At 27.3% G+C, this 15,915-nt stretch overlaps 2 protein-coding genes across 5 annotated transcripts in view; both read left to right on the top strand.

Moving 5' to 3' along the window:
* Window positions 1-15,915, top strand: part of LOC136972479 (THAP domain-containing protein 1-like) — a 306,926-nt gene that overhangs the window by 110,280 nt on the left and 180,731 nt on the right. The window lies entirely within an intron of this gene.
* LOC136972185 (uncharacterized) overlaps window positions 9,279-15,915 on the top strand; it is a 56,120-nt gene continuing 49,483 nt past the window's right edge. For 2 of the 3 annotated variants that reach the window (XM_067266752.1, XM_067266746.1), the window contains exons 1-4: window positions 9,279-9,651; window positions 9,729-9,781; window positions 12,760-13,430; window positions 14,341-14,462. In XM_067266752.1, the coding sequence (XP_067122853.1) occupies window positions 9,752-9,781; window positions 12,760-13,430; window positions 14,341-14,462 (823 nt within the window). In that variant the 5' untranslated portion in view covers window positions 9,279-9,651; window positions 9,729-9,751. Of the gene's footprint in view, window positions 9,652-9,728; window positions 9,782-12,759; window positions 13,431-14,158; window positions 14,255-14,340; window positions 14,463-15,915 lie in introns of those variants that run through there. The other variant, XM_067266758.1, reaches the window with a different exon arrangement.

Raw genomic sequence — 15,915 nt, 5'->3', positions numbered from 1 at the left:
ATACAGTATTGCAGATTTTAAAAACATCAAAACAATTAAATTTTTAATCGAGCCAAATCGTAAACAGTTATCTTATTGATAAGTTAATTAATTTTTTTTTAAAATCTGTATTGCTGATTTGTATATCTATTGAGAAATCATCAGAGTAAATTCTATTTAAAACTTTTAGGGCTTCTTCGGAGTAAGGCGCATCACCAGGCTAACATTTGTGAAATCAACTGAACTCTATTACGTTCTCTTTTCTTTGTCGTCAAAATACTTCTTCCATTACTTCATCTACAAGCAGATTATATTCCTTTGAGGTCCTAGGCGCAATTTTATTATAATGCCCTTTATATAAAAGTGTTATTTTATATTATGAAGACAATAGGGCATGCACTTTTCGAAACTAATAGCAGCGCTAGTGGATAGGTAGCTTCCTGTTTCGTCTATCGTGCTGTGTATACACCGTTTAAAAATTGGTTTTTTAGTTATTTAGGTATTTTAAAATTCCAATTAATTGTTGTTTGTCTCAGTATCAATGATAAAAAACATTCAGGTTAGAAATTTCTTAAATTTCCGGATGACCCGATAAGAAAAAACGAATGGGAAGTAAAAATAAAAACTGGAAAGAAAATCAGTCGATACGATCGAATCTGTAGCAGACAAAATTATAATTCTTATTGTGAATAGTTTAGAGTAATAATACTTACAAATGTAAGTATATTTTTAATGAACAATCGAATGGAATGTTTTTACATCACACCCGGTATTATAACAGCCAATCATCTTAAACTTTTCAAATCTTAACAGTTTGTGTTATTAGTGTTTAAAATGTAAACTGTTAAGATTTATGCCAAGAAATAGGGAACTTTTAGAGGCTGAAATTCAAAATATATATGAATTACAGGGTGCTGGAAAGTGTCAGAGAAATAGTTACAATAATTAATCGTTCTAGAACTGCTGTGGCCAATATATAGACAAAACAAGAAAATTATGGAAATGGAGAGAAGTGGACGCAAGAAACAATTAACTGACAGAGATAAACGGAAGGTTTTCTTCCTTACAAAATAACAATTAGCAGATCTACTAGAGAGGTAGCTGCTAATTTACCAAAATCAGACGAACGATGTGGTGATGTGTTCGTGATGATAACAACATAAAACACTGAAAAATGAAAGTGGTGCCTAATTTGATACCTATTCACAAGCAACAAAGACTTCAATAGGCTAAATCTGTCACGAGCTGGACCAAGGAGTGGAAAAAAGTTGTGTGTTCTGATGAAAAAAGAATTTACATGGACCAAATGGTTATGGATATTATTGGTATGATGTGAAAAGAAGCCAAAGTTATAATGAGTAGTCAGTGTAATGGTTTGGATTTAATGGGGAAACTGATATTGTCATTGTTGATGAAAAAATGGATTCTTTAAAATATCAGGACATGTTAAAAAGTAATTTAATTGAATTTGGAGCTTTAATTAGTGGAAGTAATTGAATATTTCAACGAGATAATTAATGAAAAAAAAGTATTAGACTGGCTTTCTAGAAATCCAGACAGAAAATTTATGGAGTATAATAAGAAAAATAGTTTATGGCCAAAACAAGTTTATTATCAAGTGAACCAGTTAAAATTACCAATTAAGGATGCTTGAGAAAATATTAATGTGAAACAATTGCAAATATTGCCTGATTCAAATGGAAAGAGGTTCAACTAAATATTAAATAATATGAATAATTTTTTTGAAATTCAGCAACTGTTACATTCTTTATGTCCATGTTTAAGTCCATGAATTCATCCCGGTTAATCGAGGCTCAAATGGAAGCATATAATTACGCTTCCATTTGAGAAAAGCATAAGTAAAATAGTATGAACAATAGTTATTGTAATTGATTATAGTCAAAACATAATCATTGATCCATCGTCGATGATTGCATTAAATCGCCGATTTATGGACAGTGGATGGTTTTGGAGCCATGGCACAACACTACTGATCATCCTTTAACAACGGTTTTCTATCTGAAAACTTCTGATAATCGAAGTATATTAATCAAATATTTCATTTTTCATCTTTTTATTATCTTTACAATAGAAAATATTTACGTTTATTAGAAAATAACAAGACGATAAATTATGTCGATAATTGGTTGGTAGAATCTATGGTGCCTTTTTTACATTGTAACTAAAGCATTATTAAATGTTTATTATTAAAAATTCATAATCATCACTCTATAAGAACTATTCATTTTCAAAACTGTATAATTTAGGAAGAGACATTTATTAGTATTACTATTTCTTTCGTGGCATCTAATATACTATAGGAAATATATTACCTGGCAAATCTGCTGCTGGAGGTCGCTTTAAGCGATTTCCGCTATCGAAGGAAGTAGTTCTATTGTCTACTGTTTACTCTCCTGTATTTAATTCTGCCTTTATAAAAATCAAAATATTTATTCAGAAATGACGCAAAATTGTGGATTATGTTATAAATGTCGGAAGAGGTCCACGATGTATGTACAGTACCTTCCGGTCTAAAAAAGTTTTACAAAACTTTGCCTGTTTTGGTAGCCATCTTAAATTCTGTGGCACTGTATAGTAAGAACGAAGTGTGGATAAGATAGAATTTCTAGCATTGTAGCATTATAACGAAATTCGCATTTGTAAAAGATTTATCTACTCTCTCTATATGAATAGTTAATAAAGTAGTTCCATCATTTACCTAGAAATTTATTTCATTTGTTTTACTTTAATTTTTTTTTATTTATAATTTACGTTAAATAGATTTTATTTGTATAATTCAAAACAAACAATAAAAATCTATTTTATCGATGTTTAATAGTGTTTTATCTGCGTTTTCAAATGGATCTGTTATAAACATAGTGTAAAAGAGATAGATCTCTGTGCTGTAATTTTTTTACAGAACTTTTGTAACATTTAATTATATAATAAAATGTTTCTGTGATGTGTTTTTAGTTCTTTTTGATGTAGCTCAAATTGTTATCCATAATTTAAAAAAAAATAAGAGCAAAAAAATTTGTTTTTCTAACGTTTGGAATACTGTGTTGTTTTTTACTAGCCACTCCAAATTCTGGCAAAAGTTGGAGGGAAATTTTTAAAATTTATTTTGATCAATATATGTGTAACATTAATTTAGACCATTGGTTCTCAAACTTTTTCGATCCACCGCCCCCTTTGTTCCATAAAGTTATACCCAACGCACCCTAACCCATCAGATACTCCAACTTTTACCTTTGGTCACCGTTCAGTACCCTGCCTCCAGCACCCCCCCTAGATTTACTCACCGCCCATAGGGGGGCGGTATCGCCCACTTTGAGAACCCCCGATTTAGACACTCAAAAAATCGACAAAAGTGAGGGATTAACATATCTTCTTGCCCTATACCTGACATTGATCATAAATTGTTTTTAAAAATAATAATTCTGAATTTTATGAAAGAATCCCCCCCATGTGAATGAAAAGAACAAATCACACTTGGCAATTTTATATTTTAAAAGTTAAAACGCCTTTGTTTGTTTTGAACAAATTAAGCTTTGTTGGGTAAAATGCAAATAAAGTAACCATCCTCTAGTAAATCTGCATTTAGGAAAAATGTAGAATTATGTTCCAGTGTCTAATTTAAGGACTGGAATTAAGTCCATCAATAATAACACAGAAAAAATGATAAGATTCCTTTTCTCAACCATGGCTAAAATTGTTGATAAATTAACAGTTCAGGCAAGCTTGTTACTGTTAGCCTACTATTTATCCCGTCGTTACACACCTGCATAACGCACCTGAAGTACTGTGCATTATAATTATTTTTTTTCAAAGATAATTATAATCATCGACTAATAATGTCTGCAATATATACGAACAACTATTATCGCATAGCACTAAGGAATTGCCGTCCATGTATCATAGCCAATAGAGCCATCCGAGAAAATGCCAACCTCTCACTATAAAGCACTGTGCTTAAATTTTATTTTTAGCGCCGCAGTGGATAATTTAAAGCGGAAATCGTTAAAATCTTTTTAACAAAACCACTTTAATCAGCTTTACCAAGTAACGAATCCCATGTTTGCACTAGGATATTTAAACTCGTTTAGGTCGTTAATCTGACTGTCGAAGTGTAAACAGAAATAGTTCAGTTGAATTAGTTTAAAAACGTCATAAGCTAGTTTGAGTTAAACGAGGTTAAATAAGTTGTTTAAACTTGTAAAACTATTTAAATCTTCTGATTGGATAGTGACTGGGAAAGAACCGAATATACCGCCATATTTTCTCAGTCTCTTGGAAAACTTTATCGATTAATTTTTAAGATACTTCAGAATATTTTAATTTGTAGTTTGCATATATTTATATAATAGCTTATGTGCGTCAATTTATTTTCTAACTTCAATTGTATTTACTGCTGCTTGAGATGATAACAAAGCATCTCGTTCGTTATCATCTCAAACAACAATACTAGGCAGATTCTTTGTTCTTTGTACTTTGATTCATTGATATATTTCAGTTATCAAGAAAATTGAGTGAGGAAACGATCTGATCCGTATTTCATTTTATTACTAAATCACGTTAGCTGCGGGGAAATAAACTATATTATCAATAGCACTTCATAAGTAATTATCTTTTCGACGGCCGGATGGCTGAGCGGTCAAGATGGCAGCCTACCGTTCTGGAGGACCCGGAAGGGTCGAAAAATCTCCAGGAATTTTTCGGGGAGTGATCCGCTCGGATATGTCAGGCTCCGTCCCTCGCCACCCGGCCACCCCATTGTGGGCCTATAATATCTATTTTACTTATCGACGTTAAACGTTCGAAACAAGAATTAATCGTTATGAGTTTCACCGAATTTGTTCATGGAGTTCTAAATCTTGCTTTGCGATTTTCTTTAAACTAATTTAAATGTTTCAGATTAACCGATTCTCATTAAATATTTACAAAATATATTATCTCTTTTCGCAGAAAATTTAGCAATAAATTTTATTGTTAATTTACACAATTGAAAATTTCTTTTATTCTCAATTCAAAGTTTGTTCGAATTAAACTTTCTTTTTGTTCCAAGAATTATTCAGAAACATCAAAACTTTTTCACAGAAGTTGTAGGCCTGTTTTTTCCTATTTACATTTTACAAGTGTCCACCTTTACTTCCAAATATAGGAAAACGCCTTCAAATAGATGAATTTTTTAAAAATGTAAATCAATCGTGTAATGTAATAGCCATGGCCTTTTGAAAGAAATTTGTTTTCAAGTCATTGTAAAAGCATCTAACATCAATATGTAATAAATATTAATATTAGTAATTTAATTTAAAATGTTTTATTTCTAATTAATGTATGTCTAATAAGCTTTATAATACTGCAATAAAATTGAAAACTAATTAAAAATAAATTATTATTAATGTTGTTAAATGTTAAAAGTCAAATAGGCCTTACTTTGTTTATTTAAATGACTTAATTTTCTTTAAATAATTCTAAAATATGCATAGAGAATGATTTCATAAATATATAGAAAGTGAATTAATTATATTTTGTATATGTTGCTATCATTATAGTTAATAGTTTGTGAAGGCTTTTAAGTGTCTTGTGATTATAATAAATAATTACTTATACAACATATTTGCAGTATTAATGTCATTTGGTGATGTTAACAAAGCGCAGAAATCACGGCTGCACTATATTATGTTATAAATATTTTTAAAAAAACATATATTAATCGACAAGCAACATGTCTCATTGCATAGAATCACGGTAGCCAATCTACGGTTCACGAACCACATGCGATTCTTCTAGAGCTTTATTGCTGTTCCCGTACATTTGTATATATATATATATTTTAAATAAACTTGGTACATACTATTTACTCAAATGTAATATTTTCATATAAGTTTGCTCTATTACATAGTGTGATATACACGCGAATTTTAAGTGTAATTCGCAGTTTATCCTTGAAAGTTAAGAGTAGAACACTTGTACGTTCGTACGAACTGAATTTTAAAGTCTTTTATGAAAAAAATTTTTCCCATACAATACAAAGTTTTATTTACAAATATCATTTCATTTTTTTTTTATTTATACAAATGATACAAATTTCTCTGAATTTTTTCTCCACAAAATAAACTAAAAAATTCTTACTTTAATGAGTACATACGGGTTTATGGAATTCACCCCAAATTTTAATATAGTCTACTTCTTTACTTTTTAATTTAAATTAACTTCTTTACACGTTATTTTTCCATTTTTTAATTCACTCGTTACTGATTATTTTGACTTTTTATAAAAGGATATCCAGAATTTATCTCTAAGTCATTATTTACCAAACATTATTAAATCTACGGCAACTGTCATGGGCTAAAAGCTTGCTAATAGGTCTATCTCCTTGACCCATTAATAAAGTAGTGAAAAGATAAGATGTTGTATAAAATCATAAAAACCAAGTTACATTTTGATGACAATGTCAAAAGTATCATAAAAACAAAATTATGAAATGTCAAAATTTTAATATATTACATTTCACAATTTTATTATTCATAAAGTAATTTAATAATATAATAATAATTACAGAAATACAAACATAAATGTTGACATAGTAATAATCGAAAAACTGTGCCATGCTTTAAATATTTTAATTATATTTTATTTATTTATTTTTATTTTTTTATAAAACAACGACATGGAAGAGTAATAAGATTAATCACATAAGTACAGCCAGTAATTACTATATGAAATTATTATAAATAGATCTAATAACAGACAGTTTACTATTTAGTTTTGATCAATTTTGTAAGCGTTAAAATACATGAAAATAAATTATTATAAAAGGAAGAAAAACTGACCTTGTTAATATAAGAATTACTTACATTATGCAATTATTTAAGGAGTATTTTGAAAATATCTGACAAATATTACAGGTTAAATTACTTCAATTATTTAATGCAAATGGTAATTTGCATTAAAGAATTGAATAGAATTAAAATTTTATAAACATGATAATAATAATATTATTATCATGTTTATAAAATTTAAACTGTTTATAGAATAATTAAAATAAAAATAATATATTTTCTTAATTTAAGTTTAAGTTGTATTATTTTGTTTCATTGAAAAATATATTTAACAAGATAATTATACATTTTATACGTAATTATTAATACTCGAGCTCTCTTGCAAAACACTAGTTTTTAGGGATAAAATTAAGTTTTATAAACATTTTTGTGTAATTTTATAAAATTAGATAATAGAAAAATAAATGCCTTATTAATATGCAGTATATTTAAATATATAGGAAAATCTCAATTAAATGCATACAATATTCCTATTTATACTTTATTAGTTTACATTAACCACTTATCATAATTAATGCTTACACATGTCTACACTTAAACAAATTTAAAATATAAACCATATATTTTAACGCTTACAAGAAATGTTAATTAAGCTAATCGACATTATCTTTTATAATGGATAATTGTAATAGAATTTCTTAATAATATATATTAAAAGTTTCAAATATAAATTACCACATAATTTTAATTGAATCAAAATTACAATATTAAAATTGTATTCTTATTAGTGATAAAAGATTAAAAATGTATTTTACCAACTTAAAACTGTTACAATTTGCAATTATTGTATATTATTTTGTGTAAAATAATAAGAGAGCTATTAGAATTTTTATGAATGCATTTTATATTATTTAACCTTTCCATAATTATTTTATAGATTTTTGAAGTTCTGTTTAACTAATCTCCATTTATACACTAATAAATAATAGATTTATTCTAATATTATATATATATATTAGATTCAAATATTAAAAATGATAGTCTTGTAGTAAAATTTTACTATTATGGGGAAGGTAGATGATAAATGTTATTTTTTATTTTACTATTTACTTCCTCCATATTGTACTGCTTACAAGTTAGTACTGGTAGGTTGTACAAGGTTATTGTGCAGTGGTTACTACAAACTTTAAAGGAAATGATGGAATCCGATAGAAATAATCATTGTATTTGGCAATTGGATACATGCCAATTGTTTATGGTTCGTCTTCAAATTTTTTTTTGTTTTTTTTTTGTTTTTTTTTAGTTTGTAATTTTAAAAACTGATTAAAAAAATTAATTTGTAAAATAAGTCTGAATTTGGATAATTATTTTTCTGTATTTTTTATTTTTAAATAGCGAAAGATTAAAATAAATCTTTTGTTTTATTCTTAAACGTTTCCTTTAATTTGTATTTGTGAAACGTTTCCATGTGTATTTTTTAACTAATCCCATAGTATCTTATCTGTAGATCTTGATGATTTAACATATGTACTTATGTAAATTATATTAACATTAAAGAAGCTTATAATTGTAAATATTATAGAGAAATATACAAAACTTTGTTTTTCTGTTGATAAACAACTGATATTTAAAGTGTTACATTTGTGAAAATTTCTAATTTAATATAGAAAAATTTCAGCGCAAAATTATTCAAGTAATTTATTATAAAATGTATACAAATATCTGTGCAATTTGTAATTTGTATTTGATAAAAAAAAATTTATAGGATAATAAATTTTCAGGATAGGATAATAAACATATTTTTAAATGATCCATATATTATTAAAGTTTGAAAAATATTTAACAGTAAATTTATAGTATATTCCGTATTGTTTTTAGGAGATATTTTATATAAAAACATAAATTCATTTTTTTAAACGTATAAACCTGGTAATGAAATTTTGGTAACATAGAGAATAGAATATATTTTACACATATATGGCACTATTATAAAACTAGTGTTTAATAATAAATAAGCATAATTCATTTTAAATATTCATATTTCATAATAATGTTGCGTCATTTTATTTAATTATCGATTACTATTATTATCCCTTACATCTGCCGAATACCAATAGATTTGGATAAAATTTGCATTTCAAATACGCTATTTTTTTCTTCCTTCCTTCCTCTTGATCCGGACATTAAAATAGCGCATAGAAAAATAGAATGGAAAATTCGAGCTAGATAATTAACCAGGTTTTTCCACGTTTATATATTTTCCGACATATAAAATTACAAGCTTGTCGTAGGTAAAACTTTCCTTTTCTAAAAGAAAATAAGAAAAATAAATTTGTATAGAGTTTAAACAGACGGAGAAGAAAATGCATTACTCTTTTAGCAACGTTAAAACGGCTGAACTTGGATTTTTCTGAGAAATGCTCTTTGTACTTGAGACCAAGTATCAGGTAGCTAGAGGTGAGGTGGAAATTTTTCTCTCTCTCAATTTGTTTCTTTTTTTTTAACGTTCTTTTCTCCTATACAAGCACCTTCCTCCGTCGAGAATCGTTAACAAATCACAGAACGGCAAGACGTTTCAGCGACCTGTTTTCCAGTCAGGTTTTAGCAGCGCACACCAGACAGGATAGGTACAGGTTTCGTTGACGGTTAACAAGTTACAAGCAGTGGCACCTTCAATGCCAACATTGACTGAGAAACCCAGATAAAGGACAAAGATTTATCCCAGACGAATATACAGTACGAAATAATCGAGAAAACACATTTACCAACAGTTGCGACGACTTTTAAATCTGATGTATGTTATGCCAACTCTTAAGATCCGACGATGTGTTGTATATCGACTGTTAATTTAAGTATTATCCTAGTCAGTTGTCTCGACAATAGTGTGGTATGTAAAAATATATACGTTGATATTTAAATCGTATGATGAAGATAAAGTGACAAACCATTGATACTTATTTACAGAAGAAGAGGCTGGTCTTTCAAAGATGTCTTTCGAGAACCAAACCGTATATATAGTAAGTTTGTAATTTTCTCCGAATATGTATATTTATATATGTATATTTTTACGATGTAATACTTATATACATACATGTATGTATGTGTTATAAATATATTCTATTTTCTATTATCGTACGGATCGTACGTATCGTACACTTTAAATTATTCATTTAAAGTGTTATAAAAACTTAACTAGTCGATCAAATGGTAATTTTAAATAGTTAAGAATTAAAAGAAGCAGGCTAAGATACGTCATCAGTTTTTATTGAACTAGAAATACTTCAGGAGTATGAGTTGACAGGCTGGTGTGACAACTTATCGGTAGGCAGTATATACTCTAAGTTTTTCTCAGTTTTACGAATATCTTTTTGAATAGTAAATTAAAGCATAGTAAAGGCCGGTTGCTGCTGAATGTAACTTTTATTCTCTGTGTATACAGGTGTGAGTCTTTTCATTCATTTTTACAAAACGTTTCCTGTCTATATAGGACCATACTCTATATATCTGTATAAATATCTGCTCGTGTTTGTGTATATGTTTGTTGTTGTTCTTATTTATATATCCGATTGTAAAAATAGTTTATCCCATCCGATATTCTATATATATATATATATATATATATATTCTATTTTATATGCATCTTAGTCAATATCAAAGAATTATAATGGCAATTTCTTACTGAAAACAGTTTTCAATTATATCCGCTAACTGACCTAAAGTACGAGTTTTTCCATTGGTATGGAATTAGGTTAAAAGTAAAAAAGTATCATTTAAATGTTAACGTATTTGTAGAATACATATATCTCAAGTATGCGACATAACAGAAATTATTTAGACCGAAAGTTATTATCTATTTCCTTTTAATGATAGAATATTATATCAAAATATCGAGTTATAGTTTTGTATAGAATGTTGTTGTAAGCGGAAATATTTAAACAACGTAAAATATATCTGCAACCGAAGAATGTTGGAATGTCAGGTATAGAACGGAAAAATTTTTTTTTAAAGGATATGATTCAAAATAACGGCATTTTTTTTTATCTGTGTATTAAGTTTTTTGTTATAAATCATTGCGAAATATACCGAAATGTTAACAAATGAATGCGAACAATAGGATTAAAAATTAAAATAGGTTTACTATTAATGGATTTGAATTAAAAATAATATTACCACGAAGGATCTGAACTAATATTATTTCATTTAAACAGATAAAGTTTGGATTAAGAGATATTGATTTAAAATGTTTTAGCATAAATGTATAGAATTTAAGCTATATAATCATGGTTTAATTAGACAAAAAGTTAATTATTTAAATTAAAATAGAATGATTTTAACCGAAATAAAATGATATAATTATTATAGCAAATGAATAAAACCAAGAACATTGATAAAAAATAAATAATTAATTAAGTCTACATAAACTAAATTTCGTTATTGACTTAATTTCAAAATACAAAAATAAATAAGTTTCTTAATAAACTAGTTTATAAATATAAATATATATATATATATATGAATAATTTAATTTCTAAAATTTTTAAGGGTTTTTTTTATTATATTTAATTGCATTAATTCCGCCGATTATAAAAATAGTTAGAATTTTGGACTATTTTATCCTACTTCGAAACAGGTAACAAAATCAAAGAATAATCGTTTTAAGAACTGTAATTATTGCACAATTTTCTGTGAAAGGGTGGATTGTGTTATCCTTTCTTTTCTTGTTTTAAATTTTTATTGAGGCGATGAACGGTCGAGACGAAAAATTCCGTATTCCTTATACACACGAAGCGATAATTAGCGATAAGTGAAAATAAATTTTGTATATTACCGGTAAGCGATATACGGTATTGACATATTTTTTGAATATATACGTAAAAATAAATAAAAATATATTTTATTATTTGTAAATGGGGACAGGAAGACTTTGAACAGAAACAAGATAGAAAAGGAAACATGGCGGATAAAAATTACTCAATTTTCTAATGATTTTCGAGTAAGAGTAATAAATATTTAATAAATTTTTCTTGGATATTATTTTTGAAAATATTCTTTCTTACGGAAATCGTTAGGGAGAGGGAGGAAAAAGCGTTACGTCAAAGAAAATTTTATTATGGAAAATTTCCGATAACAATGCTTATTTCAATTTTCCTTGTTTAAGTAAGTTTTGTGCAATTTTGACGAATAAAAAGAATATTAGACGAGCGAGAGAACTTTGCTCATTGCGAACTTTTAAGGCAGAGTTTTGGGTTTCTGCCTTTTGTTCGGTTTTTTTTATTGTAATTTTATCCGACTGTTTTCTGTATTAATTCAGTTCTTGATAGATGCTTTTAGTTTAATGACACGCCGTCAGGGGTCGCGTTTAAAAAAATTAATAGTGGTCAAAGGCTACGTCATGCGTTGGGCGGATTAAACTGTCGCGCCGGAAATGACGCATACGTGGAATAACCTTCCCCCCACACGAGAAAGTTTTCTATAACGAATAAAAATCTGGCTTCTGATATTAACGATTGAGAAATTTATTATAGGCGCAAGGTTACTTTGTTTAGACAATGATAGAGAAAAATATTATCAAAGGACACGTTTCGACCTCTATTTAAAACAATATATTTAGCAATAAAACGTATTAAAAATATTATTTCTGTAATAAGTAGTGTCGAAATTAGTTAAGATTTTTTCGGTTACGACGTTTTCCCGAAAAACACAGGTGTTTTGTTAGAATTTAACTAGATTTTCTTAGCAGATTTTTAAGAGATTTTTCTTACTAAATCACTGAAGTAGTTCATAACGTGTTTGCTAGAAATTTGAGAGTAATTACTTATAAATTGTTGAACCTGACGTCGTTCAAGGTCTCTAATCATACGTGACAACTCTCCTGGAATTTAGGGAAAGAAATAATAAAGACTGTTCTAAATGTGAATGTGATGTTTGTAACAAAAACAGTAACAATGATATATAAGTTTTTATACGTTTATTATTTATTTATTTTTTATTGTAGAATTCGGAAAATGAGTCTAAAAGAAAGGATAACGATTCAGAAGACTATGAAACAAAAGAAAATTCTGGAAATCCTTCTCTATCGGAGGAAGAGAACGACGTTTCGGAGGAGTCGGATCAAAAGGAGCGATTAGTTAGATTAAGTTTAGATTTAAATATACCGTTACAGAACGACGAATCCAGCGGTGAGGTTGTTAATTACGGATTTGAAAACGATGAAAGTGCCACAAACTTTAACGATGATTCTAATTCGAACAAGTACCAAAACGATACATCCAATCATCATTACATCACCGCTCTGTTAGGCAGACCAGTAGGTAAAGTACTGAATACGTGCGAAACCGAAATTATGATTCCCGATGATACACTTATGAATTGCAATAAGGATAAATCAAAAAATAAAAATTCACACGATCCGAAAGGATATCCCGCCACCGAAAAGATACCATTGAAAGAAGTACGTACAACCGTTGTTCCTATAATAAGCAATAATTGCGAGAAAGCATTAGAAGCTCAGAAGGAATATCTAGATACCAGTGTTCAAAATGGTGGAAAGGAGATCAATAACGAAATCAGCCATTCGGCAGCAAAATTAAATCAGCAGAACAATGGCACGGGAAAAGCATTCGAAGAATACTTCATGCCAGCAAACACTCACAAGAAACTTCTCAGGTAAGAGATATATTCTGTTCAAACACGGTGAAAAATATGTAAAACTTTTAATAATCGATTTAAATTTTACTTAATATAATACTGTAATTAACTAATTACCCTATACTGTAATTACACAAAGAATTTCTTCTGTTTAAAGACACTAATTTTTACATTTTTTTGAAATATTGGCGTGGCTCTATTTTAATATTTTATATTATTAGACTTCTTTTTTAATATACAAAAATTCGCAGTTTTTTAAAGTATAATTTCCCATATTTAACACAAAATATACTTTTTATGATTCATTATACTAAGATCAACTAATACGACATTCAGAGAGTCCATGATTACAGCAGCAAGTTTCAACTGCCATTTATGGATAATATTACTATTTAAAAGACTTGTTTTTATATTCCCTTGCCTATCGTTCATTCCTATTCAGCTTGACGTCATCTTGCTTCGAGCAATTTTCACCCATTTTTCGCCTCACGAAAGGGTTAAAATATATATGTGTTTATATATGTACAGTATACACACACACATATATACAGTATATGCTTCAGCTCTATTAATAGTAAAAGTTATAATGTTTCTATTTCAAACACTTCAATTTGGGATGCGCCATTTTTCTTTATTTTTTACAACATATATAGGTAAATTGTCAGCATTAAAAAAAAAATTGTTTAAACCTTCTCTGGAAGGAAAAAAGCAATTCGCTATTATTTTATGTTTCGTAATCGAATTAAAATAAAACAGAATATTATTTTCAAGATTAAAAGTGTTCTTTGGAACCGATAATTCGTTCCAGTTCTTGATTTTGCCTATTGATGTTTGTTCTTCGGAGCGACGAATTAAAAGAAAAATTTATTATTCTCAGTCTATTTTATTATACCTGTTTTTTTTTTTTTTCTTTTAAATTGTTTCGCAGGGGAGAAAAATTATACTTGACCAAAGAAAAAGAAGCGTCATGCAATGGTTGGAAACTCGTGATCGTTTGTGGCACTGTTCTACTGATCATTGCTGGAATTTTACTAGGAATTCTGGCCGCCGGTAAGTCATACTTTATGGACTGTATATATATTTCACAGCACACCCATAAAATTAGTATTGTAAAGGAAAATTAGCTCTTACTACACATACCTTTATACGGTGAATTTAATAAAAGATTTTTTTCTAATTAAATAATTAAAAAATATAATCTTTGGTTAATTGTTTTGATAGCTTTACTATTTCCAAAAATAATTAAATTATTATTATTATTATTATATATATAAATTAAATACATTGTTTTAAGTTTTAATCATATACAAATTCAATAAAAATTATTTATGGATATTATGTAAAATGTTTATATTTTTATCATCGTAAAATATATACTTTTCTATATAATATTATTTCTATTAACAATAGAAATGAAAAATTATACACCTATATACTAATTATACACAGAAATAGTGTACAGAGCTCTGTATGGAGGGAATGAAAAATTATTTTAATTCTGTTTTATGCCAGAAAGTAAAAGTAATGGCTCATTTTGTTACTCTATAAAATACTTAACATAAAATATGCTGGAAACATTTTAAGTTAGGAGAAAAAATTTATCATTTCTTTAGAAAAATGAGTTGCTAGAACATTTCCAACAAGTTATTAAAACTTATTTAATGTAGATTATTACAAAAATGTTGTAATAATGTTGGTTATAGTTAAAAATAAGAAATTGTAAATAGTTTAACTAAATAAACTTACTTTTTTAGTAAAATTTGCTTATAATATTTTCACATTTAAAATATTTGTTTTAATTAAAAATGAAAAATTTTCTGTTATTTTTATTTTCATTGTCTTAAACAATTTGAGTTACTTCAAAAGATATAAAAGATTATGCAATTGGTTATTATACTGGTACATGTTAAAAATATAAGCTCAGATATATATACAATATATATTTTTTCATCTGTGTAGTAAGTAAAGGTATTTTTTCTGTAAAATAAGTTGAATACTCAATGTTTATAGGATGATTGCATTGCCCATTTGAATTATTTATATGTTTTTTACATTAAATATGACTAAAAAAAAACTAGTTTTGTTTGACCGATATTAATGGAAATAAATTTTAAACATAAAAAATTTTGTTTTTGATGCAAGTGATTTTCCTTCAGAATCTTTCATTTACTGTCTTAAGTTAAATCAGTAATAAAACTACCAGTATATATATATATATATATATATATATATACATACATAATTGTATATATATATACAATGTATACAATATATACAATATATATATAGGCTATATATATTCAATGTTACTCTATTATTGGTTATTTAAGTATAAATTAATGTAAATTATTACAGATATAAATAGGAAAGTTTATTAACACAAAATTGTGTAAAGAAAATATTGTGAAATACTGTGAGTAATATAAAATATTAAGGTTTCTTCCTTATAAGAATTTAAAATAAATGATTTAAAATTGTACTTTTTAATAATTTATTTATTGCC

The sequence above is a fragment of the Centruroides vittatus genome, unplaced genomic scaffold, assembly GCF_030686945.1.
Source record: "Centruroides vittatus isolate TY-2023 unplaced genomic scaffold, ASM3068694v2 contig_1057, whole genome shotgun sequence".
Lineage (NCBI taxonomy): Eukaryota > Metazoa > Arthropoda > Arachnida > Scorpiones > Buthidae > Centruroides > Centruroides vittatus.
The sequence above is the reverse complement of the archived record's forward strand: the minus strand, read 5'-3'. Positions and strand labels throughout refer to the sequence as shown.